The following is an 18,994-nucleotide window of genomic DNA, read 5'->3' as shown; positions in this document are numbered from 1 at the left end:
TAATATCCTCTTAGACTCATGAGAGGCATTTAGAGGCTCTACATTTTACGAGGGGCCCTTCGTAAGGATTTTCGCCAGCTAGGAAATGTTGAATATTTATTTAGAAGTCCTGAAATCTTCTATAGCCACCACTGCTCCTGAGTGGCAGTTTTTTATCCTAGTGTTAAAGCTTAATGATCAGTCCTCAGGGTACTCTCATAAACAACGATGTTATGGCTCAAATAATTGCCAAACTTTCTTCCCTTAAAGAAGACAAATAAATTCCTTTCCCTTGGCAATCATTTTCTGTTGGGCTATATTACAGAATGTTTTACATTATCATGATCTTGTAATAAAATTATCCCCAAATCAGTATCTGATGTGTCACCTGATACCATAAAAAAGATTTGAAAAGCTTGGGTCTTTTCAGGACTCTTAAATAATTCATATCCTGTTTTAGTTTTTCAAAAGTTTTCCTGACCTTGTGGTGAAGGATAACCTCATCAGGTGTCTGTTTTACTCTTAAGTCAGTTAAAGGTGGACCGGCTTGTTGCCACGGTTGAGGGACAAACCTTTGATAAGAACCTGTTAGCCTTCTAAGTGAGATGGCTGGCTTTCTTCTTGGTTGTGGGGATTTGTTTTTCTCATTTTCTTGTCTTGATTATTTGACTTCTGGAAGTCCATATTGACTTTTAACACATTATACCTCTGATTTATTTTAATGGATTGTACCTAGAACCAGTCAGAGATGTCCTTGATCATCTGCTCCTGATCAAATGGAGCAACCATCATATGGCTTATGGTCATTGCTCTTGGTCCACTTCAGAGTCTATCAGCCCAACATTCAGCATCTTTGCAGAGCAGTTTCTCATTGGGAAGAGGCAGGAATACTCAATCCAAGGGCTAAGGGTTACAAGGACAGGGCTGTATACTGTTGTTTTCTGTTCAGCATCCATTCCCTCTTCCCCAGCATCACCTTTTGAGGAATTTCTTCTTCCCCACTAGATGTAATCAGAAGGGACTTTTCAGGGGTTTTCTTCCTGCTAGCCAAGAGGAAGACTAGTGATGCAAGCTAGACCAATTAGTTGCTCCCTCCTTGGAATCTGAATCTTGAGCAGAGTGATAAAAAGAAAAAAACTAGTTGGCATTCATTCACTCCAAAGCCTGTGTCCTGATTGGACTATTTTAGTCATGTTCTGTAGAACCTTCTGCCCCTCTGGACTTGCTGTGGTCCAAGCCTGGTTTTCCTGTTGCTTCTGTTGCAAAGTACCCTAACTGATGCATCTAGTGTTCTACTGATACTGTTTGGTGAAACTTAAATTGATAATTGACATGATTTTAGCAGTTCCAGAATCTAGTCATAGTGTGCTAGTGCTTCAGCTCTAAGCAAAGGAGCATTATGGATTAGCATATTATTTTTTTTAATAATCAACACAGAATCTAATTTTGTGGTCCTAATTTGGAACCAGAACTAATGAAGAGGCCCAGGCCACCAGAAGTTCTAACTCCCAGCTGTAATATTCCCTGAATTGACATCTTGATGGCCCCTAAATACCACTCTCATTAACTATGGCAGCATTAATTGGATTACCAGGTGGAATTATTTTTCCTGTTTTACAGCATTTTGGTCAAATAAATTCTGTTTGCTTTTTTTGGAGAAAAATATATGTAAGTCTTTTTTTTCCCCCAGAGATTGTCTCAGCTTTTTAAAATTGTTCCAAGCTGAAGTCTTCCTCACAAAGAGTAAAACCCTTTCTGATTCTAATCCCTCTCTTATGAGGTCATGTTTTGAACCCCAGTCTTCAAACTCCTGACAGAAGATATTAGCACATTTACATTTGAAGATTTTTTCTTTTAAATATTTTGAGGTTATTGCATTAAAACTTCATCTAGGTTGCCTTTTCACTCTTCTTTTTAACTTCGTTTGTATTAAGGCAAGATATCATAGTGGTTAGGAATATAAGGGCCTTGGATTAGAGTTTTGGTTCTGCCACTGACTAGCTCTATGACCAAGGTCAAGTTATGTAGGTTTTACTAAGTTTTAATTTCTTCATCTGTGAAATGAGTGTTCTTGGGAAGATTCAATGAAATGACGCATATAAAATGCTCAGCATTTGGCACAGAATAAGCAGTCAATAAATGTTAACTGTTGATATTATTACTGCTACTATTTTATCTTCTACTCTGAGCACTCTGGAATATTCTGTTTTGTCATAGCAGAATGGTTTTTTGGTGCTTTAGCTATATTTTTCTCTATCAAGCTACACATTTCTTTTCTCTTAGAGCTTATAAATTATATATTTTATTCTTGGTAATATTCTTTGCCAGGATTCTTGGATATGACTTAACCTACTTTTCATCTCTTTCTGAAATGTACATAAAGTTGTTGAGAACCCTGACTATACCTTGAGAGATGTACTAGACAAGAAATAAATATGGCACTTTATCATTCCAGTCTTAGGATAGCTGTTCAGGTGTGTCTTAATCATGCTCTTGAAGACTGCATTATGTCTTTCCATAAGTGTTTTGCTGCACTGTGGCTGCTAAGCTATTTTCAAATGTATTTAATGTCAGTCTGTCACCATAAGCATTGAGTAACTTATGAAAAGATGCAGGTCACACTTTCTCTAATGGAAACTATAGGCAGAAAGATTTACAAGCAGGTAATAGTACTTTAGACTTCAGTACTGTTGTTTTACAGCAGTAAAACATATTTTGTTGGACATACTAGGTAACATGATGGATGTGGGATAGATAGGCTACAGTGTCGTCTGTGTTGATAACACTTTCTCTTAAACAATTGAATAGAGCTGGTTTCATGGGAACTTTTTTATTCTTGATTTTTTGGGACTTCTTTTCTGGTGATATTTCCTCCTTCTACTTGAGGCACCCCCTTGAAAAAAGCCTTAGTCATTTTCTTTTTTTTTTAATTGAGGTATAATTTTATTGAGGTATACCTTATTGACATGTAACACTATATTAGTTTCAAGTGTATGATGTCATAATTTGATATTCATATATTGCTAAATGGTCACCGTAAGTCTTATTAACTTATGTTGTTATATATTAATAACATACTAACTTATTAATATTATTAACTTATTAACTTATGTATTCATCATTATACAGTTACAAATTTATTTTTCTTGTAATGATAACCTTTAGTATCTACACTCTTAGCAACTTTCAAATGCATAATACAGTATTATTAACTATAGTCACCAGGCTATATATTACATCTCCATGACTATTTTATAACTGGAAGTTTGTACCTTTTGACCCCCTTCACCCATTTTGCCCACCCTCCACCACACCTCTGGCAACCACCAAATCTATTCTCTGCATTAATGAGTTTGCTTTTATTTTTTTTTTAAGATTCCACATATATGTGAGATCATATGTATATATGGTATTTTTTTTCTCTGTCTGGCTTATTTCACTTAACATAATGCCCTCAAGGGCCATCCATGTCACAAATGGCAAGATTTCATTCTTTTTAATAGCTGAATAATATTCCATTAGCTGTCTGTCTGTCTGTCTGTCTGTCTGTCTCACATTTTCTTTCCCCATTCATCCAGTAGTGGGCATTTAGGCTATTACAAATGATGCTGCAGTGAATATGGGGCTGTGTATATCTTTCTAAATTAGTATTCTAATCACTTTCTTATAAATGGGATTTTATTAGCAGCTTAATGATTTACCTCAACAAGTTAAGATTTTAATTTCTAACTAGCATTAGGTTTACCTTGAGTCCTTTTATATAATTTATCTGATTTACCTAAATCAAGAACTCTGTTTTAGACTTTCACTTGTTACTTTCCATTTAAAACTTTAATACTTTTATTAAATCTATTTTAATTTGGGCCATGGGATCTGAGTTAGAGGGTCTAAAGTTAAAAATGATCAGGACCCACTCACAACATTTTAAACATGTTATATTAAAATGAGTTATAGTAATGATCATCCTCTTCTTTCATAATTTCTTAAATCTTTCACTCAAAACACATTTATTGAGCCCAAAGAAATAAAGCATTATCCTTGTCATTAAGACAACAGTTATTATTTAGAGAGTGTAAACAGTCACATACACAGATACCATATCGTTTAATACCTGCTAAAGTAAAGATTGTATGAAATGAAGGGAATGAGTTCCTAAATCCATGGGACTTATCTTGGAAGAACTTAGAGGAGGCAATGTTTGAGTGGGTCTTGAAGCACCGAAGAGGATCCTTTAAGAAGAGAAAACTGTGTAGGCAAAAACTTAGTTACTAAGAAGCCTAGCACTATCAGGAAGTGAGTGGCATTTTTGTTTTATGGAGGATTGGTTGGATAGGGAGAAAAAAGAGTAAAGAGGGAGCTAAGGCTGGAAAGAACAGTTATCAGAATAAAAAGGGCCCTGGGGGAGTTTGCACTATAACAAGTGTTGGAGGAGCCGCTGAAGGACCAGCAGATTGGAGATGGAACAGACTGGAGACCGAGAGAAAGGTGGGAGAATGGTTTACTCATCCAAATCGGTGGTTCCCAGCCCTTGCTGTACTTCAGAGTTATCCTTGGCATTTGTTAATGATACAGGTGTTCAGGCTCCACCACTGGAGATTTGTATTAAGTAGGTCTGGAGTGGGGACAGAGCACCTTAAGTTTTAAATAAATCCTATAGATGATATTGATCAACCAGGTTTGAGAAATGTCTGTGTGATAACCCAGGGCAGAGAGCAGGAAGTTTATTTTAATCTCAGTTGGATTCATGGATATGCAGAGAGAAGCTGCTAGAGTCAAGTCAGAAGATGCTAGTGTCCAACTGGTTCACTAGAGCAGGAACTACTGAGGCAAATTTTGGGAATAAATGTGGTAAGCCCAGGGTAGTTGGCTAGTAAAATTGAGATGGGGTCAAAGGCAGTCTGCATTAATACCAGGGCCAATGAGCCAGTGCTGCTGGTGTATTTTACAGGCTCTGTACATAATCCAGAGGAGGGAAACCTCCAAATTTTCAAGATGTTGGTCCCCTTCCCTTGTGTTGCCTAATTTTTCCTCAGGCTGATTTTACCTGTTGTGCCACCTGAAATAGTTTGATATCCACAGCCGGTGTTGCGAGTGAAGGCAGTTAACATTTAATGGTCAAAATATAATAGCTTTTATCTCTCTTCTGTGCAAGTAGGAATTTCTTCCCTCCAAATTTTTCCAGTGTTATCCGGGGACTCCACTTACCTTTTGCAGCTCTGGCTTCTCCCTCATCAAACTTCCATGTGTGGTTGTCTGTCAAGGGACCCCTGCCCTGTGGGCTCATCTGTCCTCAGGGAGCCAAAGCTGCTCTGTCATCTGAGGTAGAGGGGAAGGTGAATGAGCCTCTGCCCAGCCCTGTGCTGGCGGTGTGCTCTGGGCTGACCTGGCAAAGCTCATGCCTATGTTCTCTCAGTGTCTTTTATGACATGGCTTCTTTAACATCTGGGTCTTACCCTTTTCCCCATCATTTTCTCCAGTTTTCCCTCAGTTTGGTTGAATGAGTGAAAACATGGAGATGATGGAGGATGACAGATGCCATCCTGACTCCTTGATTGACTCATTCATTCAGTGATTCCAAAGTTACACCAAGCACCATGTGTATTATTAGCCTTTGGGTCCGAACACCTAAGGTCTTTGACATGTAGGCTGTAGAAACATGGTTGCCATATAATACATCCCTTCTCACTTGAAAAAACTATTGTACCATGCAGATGGTTAAGATTCTTGAACTGCAAATGGGGGAAAAATTTCCAAGGTCTCCTGACACAGAACAAGTGAAATGAAAAACCATTTATTATTACAGATAAATGATAAATTTTAATCCCTACTAATCACTTTAGACCTTAATATTGACCATTTCCAATGAAAAATAAAAATGAGAAGTTAATTCTGATTTAAATTTTGGCCAAGCTTCATTATATTAGGAAAAAAATGTATAGTACTATAGTTTTATAGTCTATACTCCCACAGGGAACTGGTCTACTCACTAAGCTTTAAATATCACTTTGGTACATGACTGTCAGATCCTATCCCCAGTCCTGTCCTTTCTTTTGAGCTTGAGTCTAGATTTCCATATGGAAATTTCAAACTTAGTATATTCTATGTAGGAGAAATAGCACAGGGTTTTGTATTAGAGTGAAATGCATTTGAAATTTGGAAAACAGACATTTTGTCTTCTCATTTCTTTTCTTGTATTTATTAAATTGGCCAGAACTTCCAGAGTAAAAAGGGCTAGTGGCATTCTATATCCTCCTGGATTTTATTGATAATTCTTTTAGTGCTTCACTATTAACCATGATTTTAGCTACTGGCTAAAATTAGTATTTTTTTTCTCATGCTAAAGAAAGAACTTTCCTTAGTTTATTGAGGCTTGCTTTATTGAGGTATAATTGATAATTACAATTATAATGAGCAATGTGATGATTTTATACACACACACACACACACACCGTGAAGTAATTACCACAATCAGGTTAATTAACACATTTATCACCACACCTGTGTGTGTGTGTGTGTGTGTGTGAATTGTTACGGTCTACTCTCTAGGCAAATTTCAAGTATATAAGACAGTATTAATTAACTTTAGTCACCATGCTGTACATTAGATCTTTAGAACTTACTTATCTTATAACTGAAAATTTGTACCCTTTGACCAACATCTCCCCATTTCCCCTACTCCCTCAGCCTGTGGCAAATACCATTCTCTCTGTTTCTATGAGTTTGACTCTGTTTTTAGATTTTTCACGTAAATGATATCAAGCAGTATTTCTCTTTCTGCCTGGCTCATTTCACTTAGCATAATGTCCTAAAGGTCATCTGTCTTACCTCAAATGGTAGGATTTCCTTCAGTAATATTCCATTACACACACACGTGCGTGCATGCACACACACACACATACACACCCACACATCCCCACATACCCACATTTTCTTTATCCGTTCATCCTGTTGATGAACACTTAGGTTATTTCCGTATTTTGGCTATTGTGAATAATCCTGCAATGAACGTAGAAGTGCACTTATCATTTTGAGATAATGAATTTCTTTCCTTTGGGTAAATACCCAGAAGTGGGATTGCTGGATCATATGGTAGTTCTAATTTTAACTTTTTGAGGAACTTCTTTCCTGTTTTCCATTTTGGCTGTAGCAGTTTACATTCTCACCAACAATTAACAAGTGTAAATGAGATTGTTAATGTCTTTTTTGGATAGTTTGTTGTTACTTTCAAAAATACAACTGATTTCTGTATGTTGATTTTGGATCCTGCAACTTTATTGAATTCATTTATCAGTTCTGACAGTTTTTTTTTGTGTGTGAATTCTTTAGGGTTTTCTACCTATAATAAGATCATTTCATCTGCAGAGACAATTTTACTTCTTTTCTGATTTAGATTCCTTTTATTTCTTTTTCTTTTCTGATTGCTCTGGCTAAGATGTCCAGTACCATGCTGAATAGAAGTGGTGAATGTGGGCACCCTAGACTTGTTCCTAATCTTAGAGAGATTGCTTTCAGCCTTTTACCATTGAGTATGATGTTAGCTGAGTTTGTCATATGTGGCTTTTAGTATGCTGAATCATGTTCCTTCTATATCCAACTTGTTGAGAAGTTTTTATCATGAAAGATTGTTAAATTTATCAAATTCTTTTTCTGCATCTACTGAAATAATCATATTATTTTAATCCTTTATTTTGTTAATATGGTGTTTCACATTTATTGATTTTTATCATATTTATGTTGACCAATGTTTATATCCCAGGAATAAATCCAACTTGATCATGGTGTATGAGCTTTTTAATGTACTGTTGAATTTAGTTTCTAATATTTTGTTGAGGATTTTTGCATCTATGTTCATAAGCAATACTGGTCAGTAGTTTTCCTTTTTGGTAGTTTCCTTGTTGGGTTTTGGTATCAAAACTGACCTTCAACTTTTTGGAAGAGTTTGAGGATTGGTATTAATTCTTCTTTAAATTTCTGGCAGAATTCACCAGTGAAACAATCTGGCCCTAGATTTTATTTTATTGGGAGGTTTTTGATTACTGATTCATTTCCTTACTTGTTACTGGGCTGTTCGTATTTTCTACTTCTTTGATTCACTATTGGTAAGCTGCATATTTCTAGGAATTTAAACCTTTCTTCTAGGTTATCCAATTTGTTGGCATATAATTGTTCACAGTAGCCTCTTATGATCCTTTATATTTCTGTAGTATCAGTTGTCTCCTCTTTTATTTCTGATTTTATTTTTATGAGCCTTCTCTATTTTTTCATTAGTCTGGCTAGAAGTTTGTTCATTTTGTTTATCTTTTCAAAAAACCAGGATTTATTTTAGTTGATCTTTTCTGTTGTCTTTATGGTCTTTATTTATTTTTTTCCCTTCTGATCTTTGTTATTCCTTCTACTAACTTGGGGGTTTAGTTTTTCTGTTTTTTTCTAGTTCCTTGAGGTATAAAGTTAGATTGTCTATTTGAGATCTTTCTTTTTTCTTAATGTGGGCATTTTTACTATAAACTTCCCTTTTAGAACTACTTTTGCTGCATCCCATAGGTTTTGGTATGTTGTGTTTTCATTTTCATTTGTCTTAACATATTTTTTGATTTTCCTTTCAATTTCTTTTTTAAAAAATTAATAATGAATTAAAACTGTTCAGATTTTTTTTGGCCATTGAGCCTGTAATCATAGTTTTTCTTATTTGATTTATGGATTATATTCTTAGACTTCCTAATATTAAATTATCATTTTATTCCTGAGAGAATGTAATGATGCTATATTATTCCTTTAATATATCGTTAGATCAGTGTGTTTAGTATTTTATTTAGGATGTTTGCATTTATATTTGTAATAAGATTGCTCTGTGTTTTTAAGTGCAGTCATTTTTTTCAGGTTTTGTTACCAAAGTTGTAATAATTTTATAATATTATTTGAGAAACTCTTTCTCTGTAGTCAGAAATGTAAAAAATGGCATAGGAATTATCAGTGCCTTGAGATTTAAAATTAAAAAAAAAAATCAGTTGGGATTGACACTTCGGTGGGAAATATTTTTTTGGATCGCTGTCCCAGTTAATGTCATCCTTATTCCTGTGTTCAAGTTTTTCTGCTTCTTGAGTTGATTTTTGTATTTTCATCTCTAATGACCAGTGATGTTGTGCATCTTTTCATGTTCTCATTGCCCATTTGTGTATATTCTTTGGAGAAATGTCTGTTCAAACCCTTTGTTCATTTTTTAATGGGATTATTTGTCTTTTTATTATTGACTTGTAGCAGTTCTCTATATATTCTGAATACAAGTCCTTTACTAGATATATGATTTGCAAATATTTGTCCTATTCTGTCACTTATCTTAACTTTTTTAATGGTATCATCTGAAGTTTTAAGTTTTGATGAATTTCAATTTACCTGCTTGTTCTTTTATTGGTATGCTGTGGGTGTCATGCCTGAGAAACCATTGTTTAACCCAAAGTTGTGAAGATTTACTCGTATGTTTTCTTGTAGAATTTTTTCTTGTAAAATTTGTAAGAATTTTATAATTTTAGCTTTTACATTTGGGTCTATAATTCATTTTGAGTTATATATTTGCATGTAACGCACATTGTATTTGTGTGTAATGTGATGTATGGGTCTCGCTTTTTTCTTTTGCATGTGGATGTCTAATTACCACAGCACATTTGTTGGGAAGGCTATTCTATTTTCCATCATTCAGTTTTAGTCTTTTAGTGAGTTTTTACTTTGGTGCTCAATCAGAGTCTTTGAGAGTTTAACTTATTTACATGTCTTATTGCTGATACTTAGCCTCACTTTTTTGAAGCATTATTTAGATTTTCTGATTTGTATTTTTTTGTTGTTTTATGTGTTATCACTAAATGCGTGACCTTTTAAAAAGACGATTGCCTTTCCTTTAGGTTTATAGAATAAATATTTTTGCCTATTTTATTTCTTTTTGCTAATGATAAGAAACCATCAATAATATTAATTTCATAAACCACAAATACCAATAGTCATTACTTGAGAGTCACATTTCAAGTTGCATTAAGTGTAGGTGTACAGTTCATAACTATAAATGCAGATAATTGTTTTACAAAAATTTTAAGAATGAAATATGGTAGATATTCAGAGGGTTTGATTTGAAAATGAAATGCCTTATGTATGATAATAATGATAAACCTATTATACATATAAATATAATGTCATTGCCTTATTTAATATCTATTTTTTACTTCTGGAAAATCTTTCAGTGCTTGAAACATGTATACCACTGAGGCTCAAAAAAATACATATATCAAGATATTGTTGTTTAATACCACCAGAATTCTCCAAATAAAATGAAATTCAAGCTCTTGAAATGTATTTTTCTATTGTCACACATTTTCATAGGAAGCATTTTCTTTAATTGAGAAGATCGAAGCTGAACAAAGTATGCTGTATTCATATCAGAAATATGTGGCAAGTGCCAAAAGAAAGAAAAGCAGAATCCCTCCTCCACCCATCCTGCTATCCCGAACTTACTGTTCTGTGGCGTTAAAACCTGCTCCATTTGTTTCTGATGTTAAGGTACGTTGTCCTTTATGATCTTTACCTCAAGCAAAGCAACATAAGTACCTTTCTGACTGTAACGATTTATACTTTTGTTGCTTCTGGGACTCGAATAATCTTATTTAGCACTGAACACTGGAATTAGTAATGTAATGTCTTAACTATGCTTAGTCCCTTCATGACCCTCTTCCCTTGATGCTTTTTCCCTTTCGGCTCCATATAGCTTGGCTCTACCCAAATATACAGTGAGGAGAAATAATAGAGAAGCATTTTTCTCTGTATCTTTGTCACCGTGACACAGTCATCTGCTGATGTCCTAGTGTGCTCAAGATTGAGAAGGACTCATTGAAATGGAATCAGACATTGAAGAGGATAGAAGTTAATCTCAGAGCCAGTGATGAAGAGAAGAAAATTTGGGAGTGGGAATTTAGAGGTTCTTCTCAGAGTTCTTCCAAGTAAATGAGAATTATTTTAATGCAAACAAAAGACGATTCCAATCACATTATAAGTCATAACTCTTTGTGTGTTTATTGAAGCTCTTTCTCCCATCCCCAGTGCCTGGGAACTTAGCCGAAGTGTGACTGTAACTTGAGATTTCGTTTCCTTGCAAGCATTTGGTTCCACCTAATTTATGCTTTAAATATATTACATTTCCTCTTTTGGATGATGAACAACATACTCTTTGATGCAGTATAAAAAGCAGAGTTGTGTGTTTGATTCTCCTTAGGGTGTTCTGCTTGAACTTACATCAACTTGATACAGTGGAAAGGGCATTGGCTTTGAAGTCAGACAAATACAGGTTTAAAATTTTAGCTTACTTACCAGCAAGCAGTACAACCTTAGGAAATGTAAATAGATCTTCTGAGGGCTTTTTGTTTGTTTCTGTTTTTATCTTTTCATTTGTAAAATGTTTCTACTGTGAAAATTAAATGAGTTATTATATACTATTTTTGGCATATTAACTGATGTCCTTCCATCTCTTAGATTAAACATATGTAAAGTTTGCTAAAATCAGTTAATGAGGTTATACACTGTGATTATATTATCTGATCTTTTTGTTTCATAAATTCTGTCCAGTGAGCATTATTGAATGTCTATTATCTGTCAAGCTGTATGTGAGGTAAAGTATAAAATTACTATAATTGCTTCTCATCAGTGAAAGTAATACCACCTTCATAATGCCTTATAATTGGGGGAATACACATAACATTCACCTTACACCTAGCTATGCTGTAGTAAATAATTATTGCAATTGCTATCAGTTTAAAAATTCAGGATTTTGGGAATCTGTTTAAGAATAAGGATTCACTGATTTTGGAAATTCAGTACAGAATTAAGACTGGATGAGTTACCAAGAGTTTGTGTTTGTTTTTATTTGAATGTTTTGATTTATTTAAGAGATCTTATTTTAAATGTATCTCAAATAAGTGACTACTTTATTTCATAATGCTTAGGAATAGGAAGACATAAGAGTACCATGCTTGACCTGTAGTTGTAGGACTTGTCAGTTAGCACGTCATGTGAAGCTTATGTATATTATACATTGATAGAATTGTGTGCTCCTGGAAATTTTACCTTCTGTTTCCTACTCATTAGCACTAGATGGTGCTATAGGCTTAAATAAGTTTTCTAGTTTGAGACTTCAGCCCTCTTTTGTTTTATCAAAATCTCTTGTTACAGCATTCTTTGCATTATTGTCTGTTTTAATAGTTGAAAATGCTAATGTTATTTATAAACTTTTACTTCAAAAGTTAGTGGTGATTTGCTCATGGTGTCCTGATTCTGTGTATACTGTAAGGACCCATTGCTTCTGAGAGTTACTCAAACTAAGATGTTTTCATCAGCGGAACAAAATAGAAACAAAAAGTCTGCTTGTAAACTTTTAGAAAGAGTTTACTCTTCAAATTCTGGTTTATATGTAGAGCTTAATTTAGAGCAATAGTGATCTAAGTTGTAAAACACCATCTTTCTGCCCTTTTTTTTCTCTATGAAAAATGATACTCTTTTTAGATGAGAAGTCAAGAAAAGTTAGTTTCTAAATTTTTTCTGTGATTCAGCTGAGTTTTCTCTCCTAGCCTCCACCTTCCAGGTTCCTTCAGTGTTCTCTCTGACCTTTGTCTAGTGCTCTTCAGTCACCTGAGATGTTTTCTTAGGAAACACAAAAGTTTGGCTGTTTGCACCAGAAATTCTTATTCATTGAGGGTAGGCAGGCTTAGTTATGTGTAATTAAAAAAAAAAAAAGATTGACTCTGTACAAACCATATTTGAAAAAAGTGATTCGGCCGCATAGAGTTGAGAACTACTTGCGCAGACGAGACACGACTGACTAGGATTTTTCTGTTGACCCAGAGAAAGAAATAGCAGGCGAAGCTGTAGGAGGCAGCTGCATCTTACAGACAATTACATTTCCTTTTTCCTGAGCTTCTCTTGTTGCTTAGGCGTTGAGATGTGAGGTGGAGCCTCTGGGGAAGAGGGATGCCGTGACAACCCCTCCATCACTAACCCCTGGACAGGGTGCCCTCTAATAATGCTGTTCCCTAGGTGCCAACTTGCTCCCTTTTCCCCTCCAGTGAGAATGTTCATTATGATGAGGGATCTCCATTATTTTGACATCGTGGCAAAAAGTCTAACTATTTAATCAAGTTTATGTTTGATTGTTTCTGTGTAGTTTACGTTTTTCTTTTGGTTTTTGTCTGTATTTAAGAATTATCAAAGGAATGTATCATATTTCAGAAAATTTATAGATGAGAGGAGAAAAATTACCCATAATTTTACAAGACATTTTATCATCCGATGTCTGCTACTGTTCTTTTTAAGGAGCATTTTCTTCCAGGCTTTTTCATATGTATTTTTAGATTTTATTTAAAATATCGTATTTTAGTATCTTGCTTCTTTTTCCAGTTGCTTTTTTGTCATATATTATTAAATAAAATATGAAAGTCATTTCAGTGTTGATCTTTTTTTCCATTGAGATTAAGTCATCTTTGGAGTTACTCTGTCACTGTGTGATTTTGGGCAATTTGTTGGACATCTCTGTGCCTGCATATTTTGTAAAGCAAAATGGCAACAGTAATCCCATCTCATAGGGATGTTGCAGATATTGGAAAGTATATATAAATTTCCTGATAATACTTAACACATAGAAACTGCTTTGTTAATGGTAGTTAAATATAATTAACAATGAATAATATTTTAGTCATGGTAGTCCTAGGTAAACTACATTTTGCCTTCTTAAAAAGATTAAAGCTGAGTATTTTTGTAAACTTAGGTTTCATGTTTTAAAACTTGAATAGTTACATTTTTATTTAGAAAAGTATTCCCTTTGCCACATCAGGGTAAAAGTAACTGAATGCCTTGTTAAACAGACCACAGATGATGGGCTTCTCTCTCTCCTCGGCAGGTCTCCTGGTACTGCATTTTGGGTTGCAAAGCAGAAGGAAGCTATGGAAAAGTAAGACTAAACAATAATCATCTCCCAAACTCAGGAGAAGCGGTATGTCAAATTAAAACAACTCTGCATATCAGGAAATCTCACTAAAAGTCTCATTAATGATAACAGTTTTTTTTCCTTTATGAAGTCATTATTGTAGTGAATTTCCCTAACTTCAACTCAAGTCATAACTAAAACTCAACAGTAATTGAAAAAGGTTTTTTCTTAATGTATAAGCTTCACTTACTATATTTTTAGAGTTGTATTACTTTAATTTTCCATATATGACTTGAAATATGTTTCTGTTAATAGATACCAGCTGATGGTAAAAGCATTTTTGAAGTTAAAGGTTTAGAAACCAATGAAAAATATGTCTTTGCAATTGCTGCTTATTCTTCTAATGGGAAGCTTGTTGGTGATGCTGTTGGGGAATCAACTAAACCAATTCTGGTTTACCCACCTCTTTCTGCTGTTACTGCCCGGATGTTATTGACACAGGTAGAAGAGACTTCTTCTAATTTTTTCCTTCTTTTATCTGTTAAGCAGTTGCTAAGTAATTTCTGATGAAAAAACAATCCCAGCAGATACTCTAAATTTCATTTAATACATATTTGCCATGATAACATTTTAGTCTCACAGAATACAAACCGTTCCTTCCCTTATGAGTGAGTTTGCTTTTTACAAAAACGTCCCCCCACCCCTCGATTTTAAATGTAACATATACTGATTTTAGAAATTTTGGAAAATACTGAAATGCACAAAGAAGGAAATAGATGTTTTCTGTTATCCTGTCATCAGAGTAGCAGTTCTTAACATGAGGCAGTTTGGCCCCCAGGGGACATATGTCAATGTCTGTAGACTTTTTGGTGGTCACAATCTAGAGGGATGCTACTGGCATCTAGTAGGAAGGGACCATGGATGCTGATAAGCACCTCAAAATGTGAAGGACAGCCTCCCCGCCACCAAAGTATTATCCAGTCCAAAATGTCAGTATTACCAAGGCTGAGAAATCCTGATCCAGGGGTATCCTTTCATTTGTGTGTGTGTGTGTATATACACATACATATATAGGTACACACTCAATATGTATGTATACATATATATACATAATTGTGCAAATTGATGTATAATACATAATTTCAGCCATAATGTACGTATTATTTTACATCTGATATTGTCATTTACTATATAATTGACATACTTTTCATTCCATTAAGTATTTTGTCAAAACAATTTTTTTAATCTTTAAATATCCACGTTTCTTTCTTTCAAAAACAAAGTTTATTCTAGGAAGAACAACTCGTTGAGAGATAAAACCAGTTTAAAATTTACATATATGTAGTGTTCATTCTTTCTAACAACAGTTTAGAGCTTCAGCTTTTTAAACTTACATAGTTATCAAAGGAATAAAGCCAACCACAAAATAGGAATCAACAGAATGCAATAATCCAGTTATAAAAGATAGTCAAATGTGCTTACACATATTCAAGAAGTTAATTATCTAAGTTATAAATAATAAGTAGTTCATTTGTATCCTTTTTTTTTAAGATTCCTCATGTAAGTGATATATGACATTTTTCTTTCTCTTTTTGGCTTACTTCACTTGAATGACGATCTCCAGTAAAGAACTGACATTCTTTTCATTCCATTAAGCATTCTGTCAAAACATAATTTTTAGTGGCTGCATGGTATTGCATCTTAAAAACATATCATAGTTTATTTAGTAATTCTTCATTGTTGGATATTTATTTCTTTATTGAAGTATAGTCAATTTACAGTGTTCTGTTAATTTTTGGTGTATATTGTTGGATATTTAGATACCTTCCAGTATTTTTCTATTATAAGCAAAGCTGTGATGTCCATTCTTGTATATAAATCTTTAAAAAAAATTTTAAATTGAAACATAGTTGATTTACAACATTGTGTTAGTTCCAAGTCTACAGCAAAGTGTTTCAGTTATATTTATATATATATATATTTATATATATATATATACAGATTATTTTCCATTATAGGTTATTATAAGATACTGAATATAGTTCACTGTGCTATACAGTAAATCCTTGTTGTTTACTTATTTTATGTATATTAGTTTGTATCTGTTAATTTCATACTCCTAATTTATCCCTCTCCCCCTCCCTTTCCCCTATGGTAACCATAAGTTTGTTTTCTGTGTCTGTGGGTCTGTTTCTGTTTTGGATTCATATTATTTTTTACATTCCACATCTATTATTTTTTACGTTCCACATCTAAGTGATATCATATAATATTTGTCTTTCTCTGTTTGACTTACTTCACTTAGTATGATATTCTCTAGGTCCATCCATATTGCTGCAGATGGCAATATTTCATTTTTTTAAATGGCTGAGTAATATTCTATTATTATCTATACCATATCTTCTTAAACCACTCATCTGTTGATGGAGACTTGAATTGTTTTCATGTCTTGGCTATTGTAAATAGTGCTGCTGTGAACATTGGGGTGCATGTATCTTTTTGATTTATAGTTTTCATCTTTTCTGGATATATACCCAGAAGTGGGATTGCTGGATTATATGGTAGTTCTATTTTTAGTTTTTTAAGGAACCGTCATACTGTTTCCCCATAATGGCTGCACCAGTTTACACTCCCATCACAGCGTAGGAGGGTTCCCTTTTCTCCACACCCTCTTCAGCATTTTATTATTTGTGGACTTTTTAATGACAGCATTCTGACTTGTGTGAGGTGATACCTCATTATAGTTTTGATTTGCATTTCTCTAATAATTAGTGTTGTTGAACATCTTCACCTGCATCCATGAGTATTTTCTTAGGTTCAATTTATAGAAGTGAAGTTTCTGGATTCATAGAGACACACTTGAGTTTAAATTTCAGCTACTCACACTAGCTGTGTGATATTGGGCAAGTAACCATCTATGAAGTGGAATAATGATAGTAGTTACCTCTCGGAACTGTTCTGAATAGTAAGTGGAATTATGCATGTCAAATGTTTAACCATAGCACTTATCACACAGTAGGTACTTAACAAATGTTATTGTTATTCTTAGTTATGGATATATTCATGAATTAACATTTTCACTGAAATGATTGCCTGACTTAAAACATGTCACCGGTAAATAGGCTACTAGAAAAAAATGACTCATTGACCTCTAAGTCTCAAGCATCTAATTTTAAACCTATTGCTGGCTGTAGAGCTGATGGCTGTTCTAAATTATTTCACATTTCTCTTGTGCTATTTTTTTTCCTCTTAAAAGCTGATTACTATTATAAGCTAAGATCTTAGTGACATTTTATATTATCATATTTTTCAAAGAAAATTAAATTGAGAGAATTGCTAGGATTTGTCTAGCATTGGTTTAGCATGTCATATTGGCTCATGGTTTTCTGATGTTTTGATTTCTTTGGAATCTAATATATTTCCTAATTTGCAGTGGTGGAGTTATTTCAAAGTGAGGGACCAAATATTTCATCAAGGCCTAATTTTTCTCCAGGGAGTGGTTTGACTTTTGGGCTTCATTTGGCAGAAGTTTCATTGAAAGTTAATAAAATGAAGTCCAAGCTATGCTGCTAGGATAATGAGAAGTGTCATAAAGTAATGACCTGTGTTTCTTTATGATACTATATCTGCAGTCCTGTAGTTCATTTATGACAGTTTATGAGCATTCTCTCTCATAATGTTAAGTGGCTAAAGCCGAATTTTCTCACAAAGTTTTCTCCTTCATTTAAGACTTAAGTTTAAGCTTTTAAGTTCTAGTGGGAAAATGTACCTTTCTTTTGGGATTGCAATGAAAAACTGCAGTTTTTCATGAGAGTGGCCACTTTTTAGTTTCAGTATATTCTATTCTTTAAAGAATATTATCATGAATATTTTATAGTAAAATGTGGAGTTATTTCACTAAATTCCTATGATTAACTTGGCTTGAGATTTTAGGTTGTACTTTTACTAAGCATTATTCTATAGGTAATAATAAAGTCAGGTGAATCTTTACTAGGTTTTCCCTTAATGTAGAATTCTATTAATTTAGGCTATCTGGAAAAAATTTTGAGGAACCTTTATGAAATATATATTTTTCTGCAGATATTTTCCAATTCCCCCTCTTTATAGCCTCATCTGTTTTTATTATTCAGTTGGGAGTGGCTAGATAATGTGATATAAAATATAGAAAATTGGAAATCTGTGAGCAGGATTTTTATTAGGCAAATTGCTTGGTCTCAATTTCCCTATCTGTAAAGTGGATATAAGATCAAATGCGGCATATGGCTGGATTACTGAACCACTAAATCAAACCACTGGTGGGAACAGTGGCTTCTTGAGATAGGGAAATGAGGAATGTCATTTATTAAAAAAACTACTACATGATAAAATTCATTATTCCATTGATTACAGTAACTCTATGAGGTGGTATTCCTTTCATTTTATAGTTGAGGAAACTGAGATTAATTTAACTCTTCCTCTGCCAAACCTGCTTTATTCCAGAAAGGATATCTTAGGGATGTTAAGTAATTTTCCCAAGGTTACTCTAGTGGTAGGTGGTAAACCTGACACTTGATCCAACTCACGTCTTTCTGCCACTCTGCCCATGTTCCAAGGACATCATGTGTTCGCCATCTAACACGTGCCAAGTTCTTCTAGAACCCACGTCTCTCCCATCTGTTCTCTACTTGGGTGGGTGTTGTTCCACAGGTCTTAATGACCAGTATTGGCCACAAAGTTTGATGCTGGGTCAGGAATGCTTTGTCAGTAATCATGGTGGTGGCAGGAGAAAAGAAAATGAAATGTATACATTTTTTCGCACTTCATGTATGAATTCATAGAACTCTTTTATTAATAGAGGTTGCCTTTTGTCTATGACCATTAAAATAAAAAAGAAATATAGCTACCAAGTAAATGTGATCATCTCTAATTCTAAAGCTCTTTAAGAAGTTTCGGCCCTTCTTTTTCCTCTTATCCTCTAACTGGACATCACCACTGTCTCTGCTTATCTATTTATTGATGAATTATTTATTCAGTGTCTGTTTTGTGCCAGATTTCTGTGTCAGACAGTTGTCTCTTCTTCCTTTG

At 34.1% G+C, this 18,994-nt stretch overlaps 1 protein-coding gene across 7 annotated transcripts in view; it reads left to right on the top strand.

The window, feature by feature from the left end:
* The window catches only part of CFAP54 (cilia and flagella associated protein 54), a 247,555-nt gene that overhangs the window by 60,741 nt on the left and 167,820 nt on the right, over positions 1–18,994 (top strand). For all 7 annotated transcript variants that reach the window (XR_012078525.1, XR_012078523.1, XR_012078522.1 and 4 more), the window contains 3 exons: positions 10,345–10,521; positions 13,904–13,996; positions 14,246–14,431. Coding sequence is in view for 3 of the 7 variants with exons in the window: in XM_072973225.1 (XP_072829326.1) it covers positions 10,345–10,521; positions 13,904–13,996; positions 14,246–14,431 (456 nt within the window). In the remaining 4 variants the exon portion in view is untranslated. The remainder of the gene's footprint in view (positions 1–10,344; positions 10,522–13,903; positions 13,997–14,245; positions 14,432–18,994) is intronic.

The sequence above is a fragment of the Vicugna pacos genome, chromosome 12, assembly GCF_048564905.1.
Source record: "Vicugna pacos chromosome 12, VicPac4, whole genome shotgun sequence".
In the NCBI taxonomy this organism is placed as follows: Eukaryota; Metazoa; Chordata; class Mammalia; order Artiodactyla; family Camelidae; genus Vicugna; species Vicugna pacos.
Note: the sequence above shows the minus strand (reverse complement) of the source record. Positions and strands in the feature narration are given on the sequence as shown.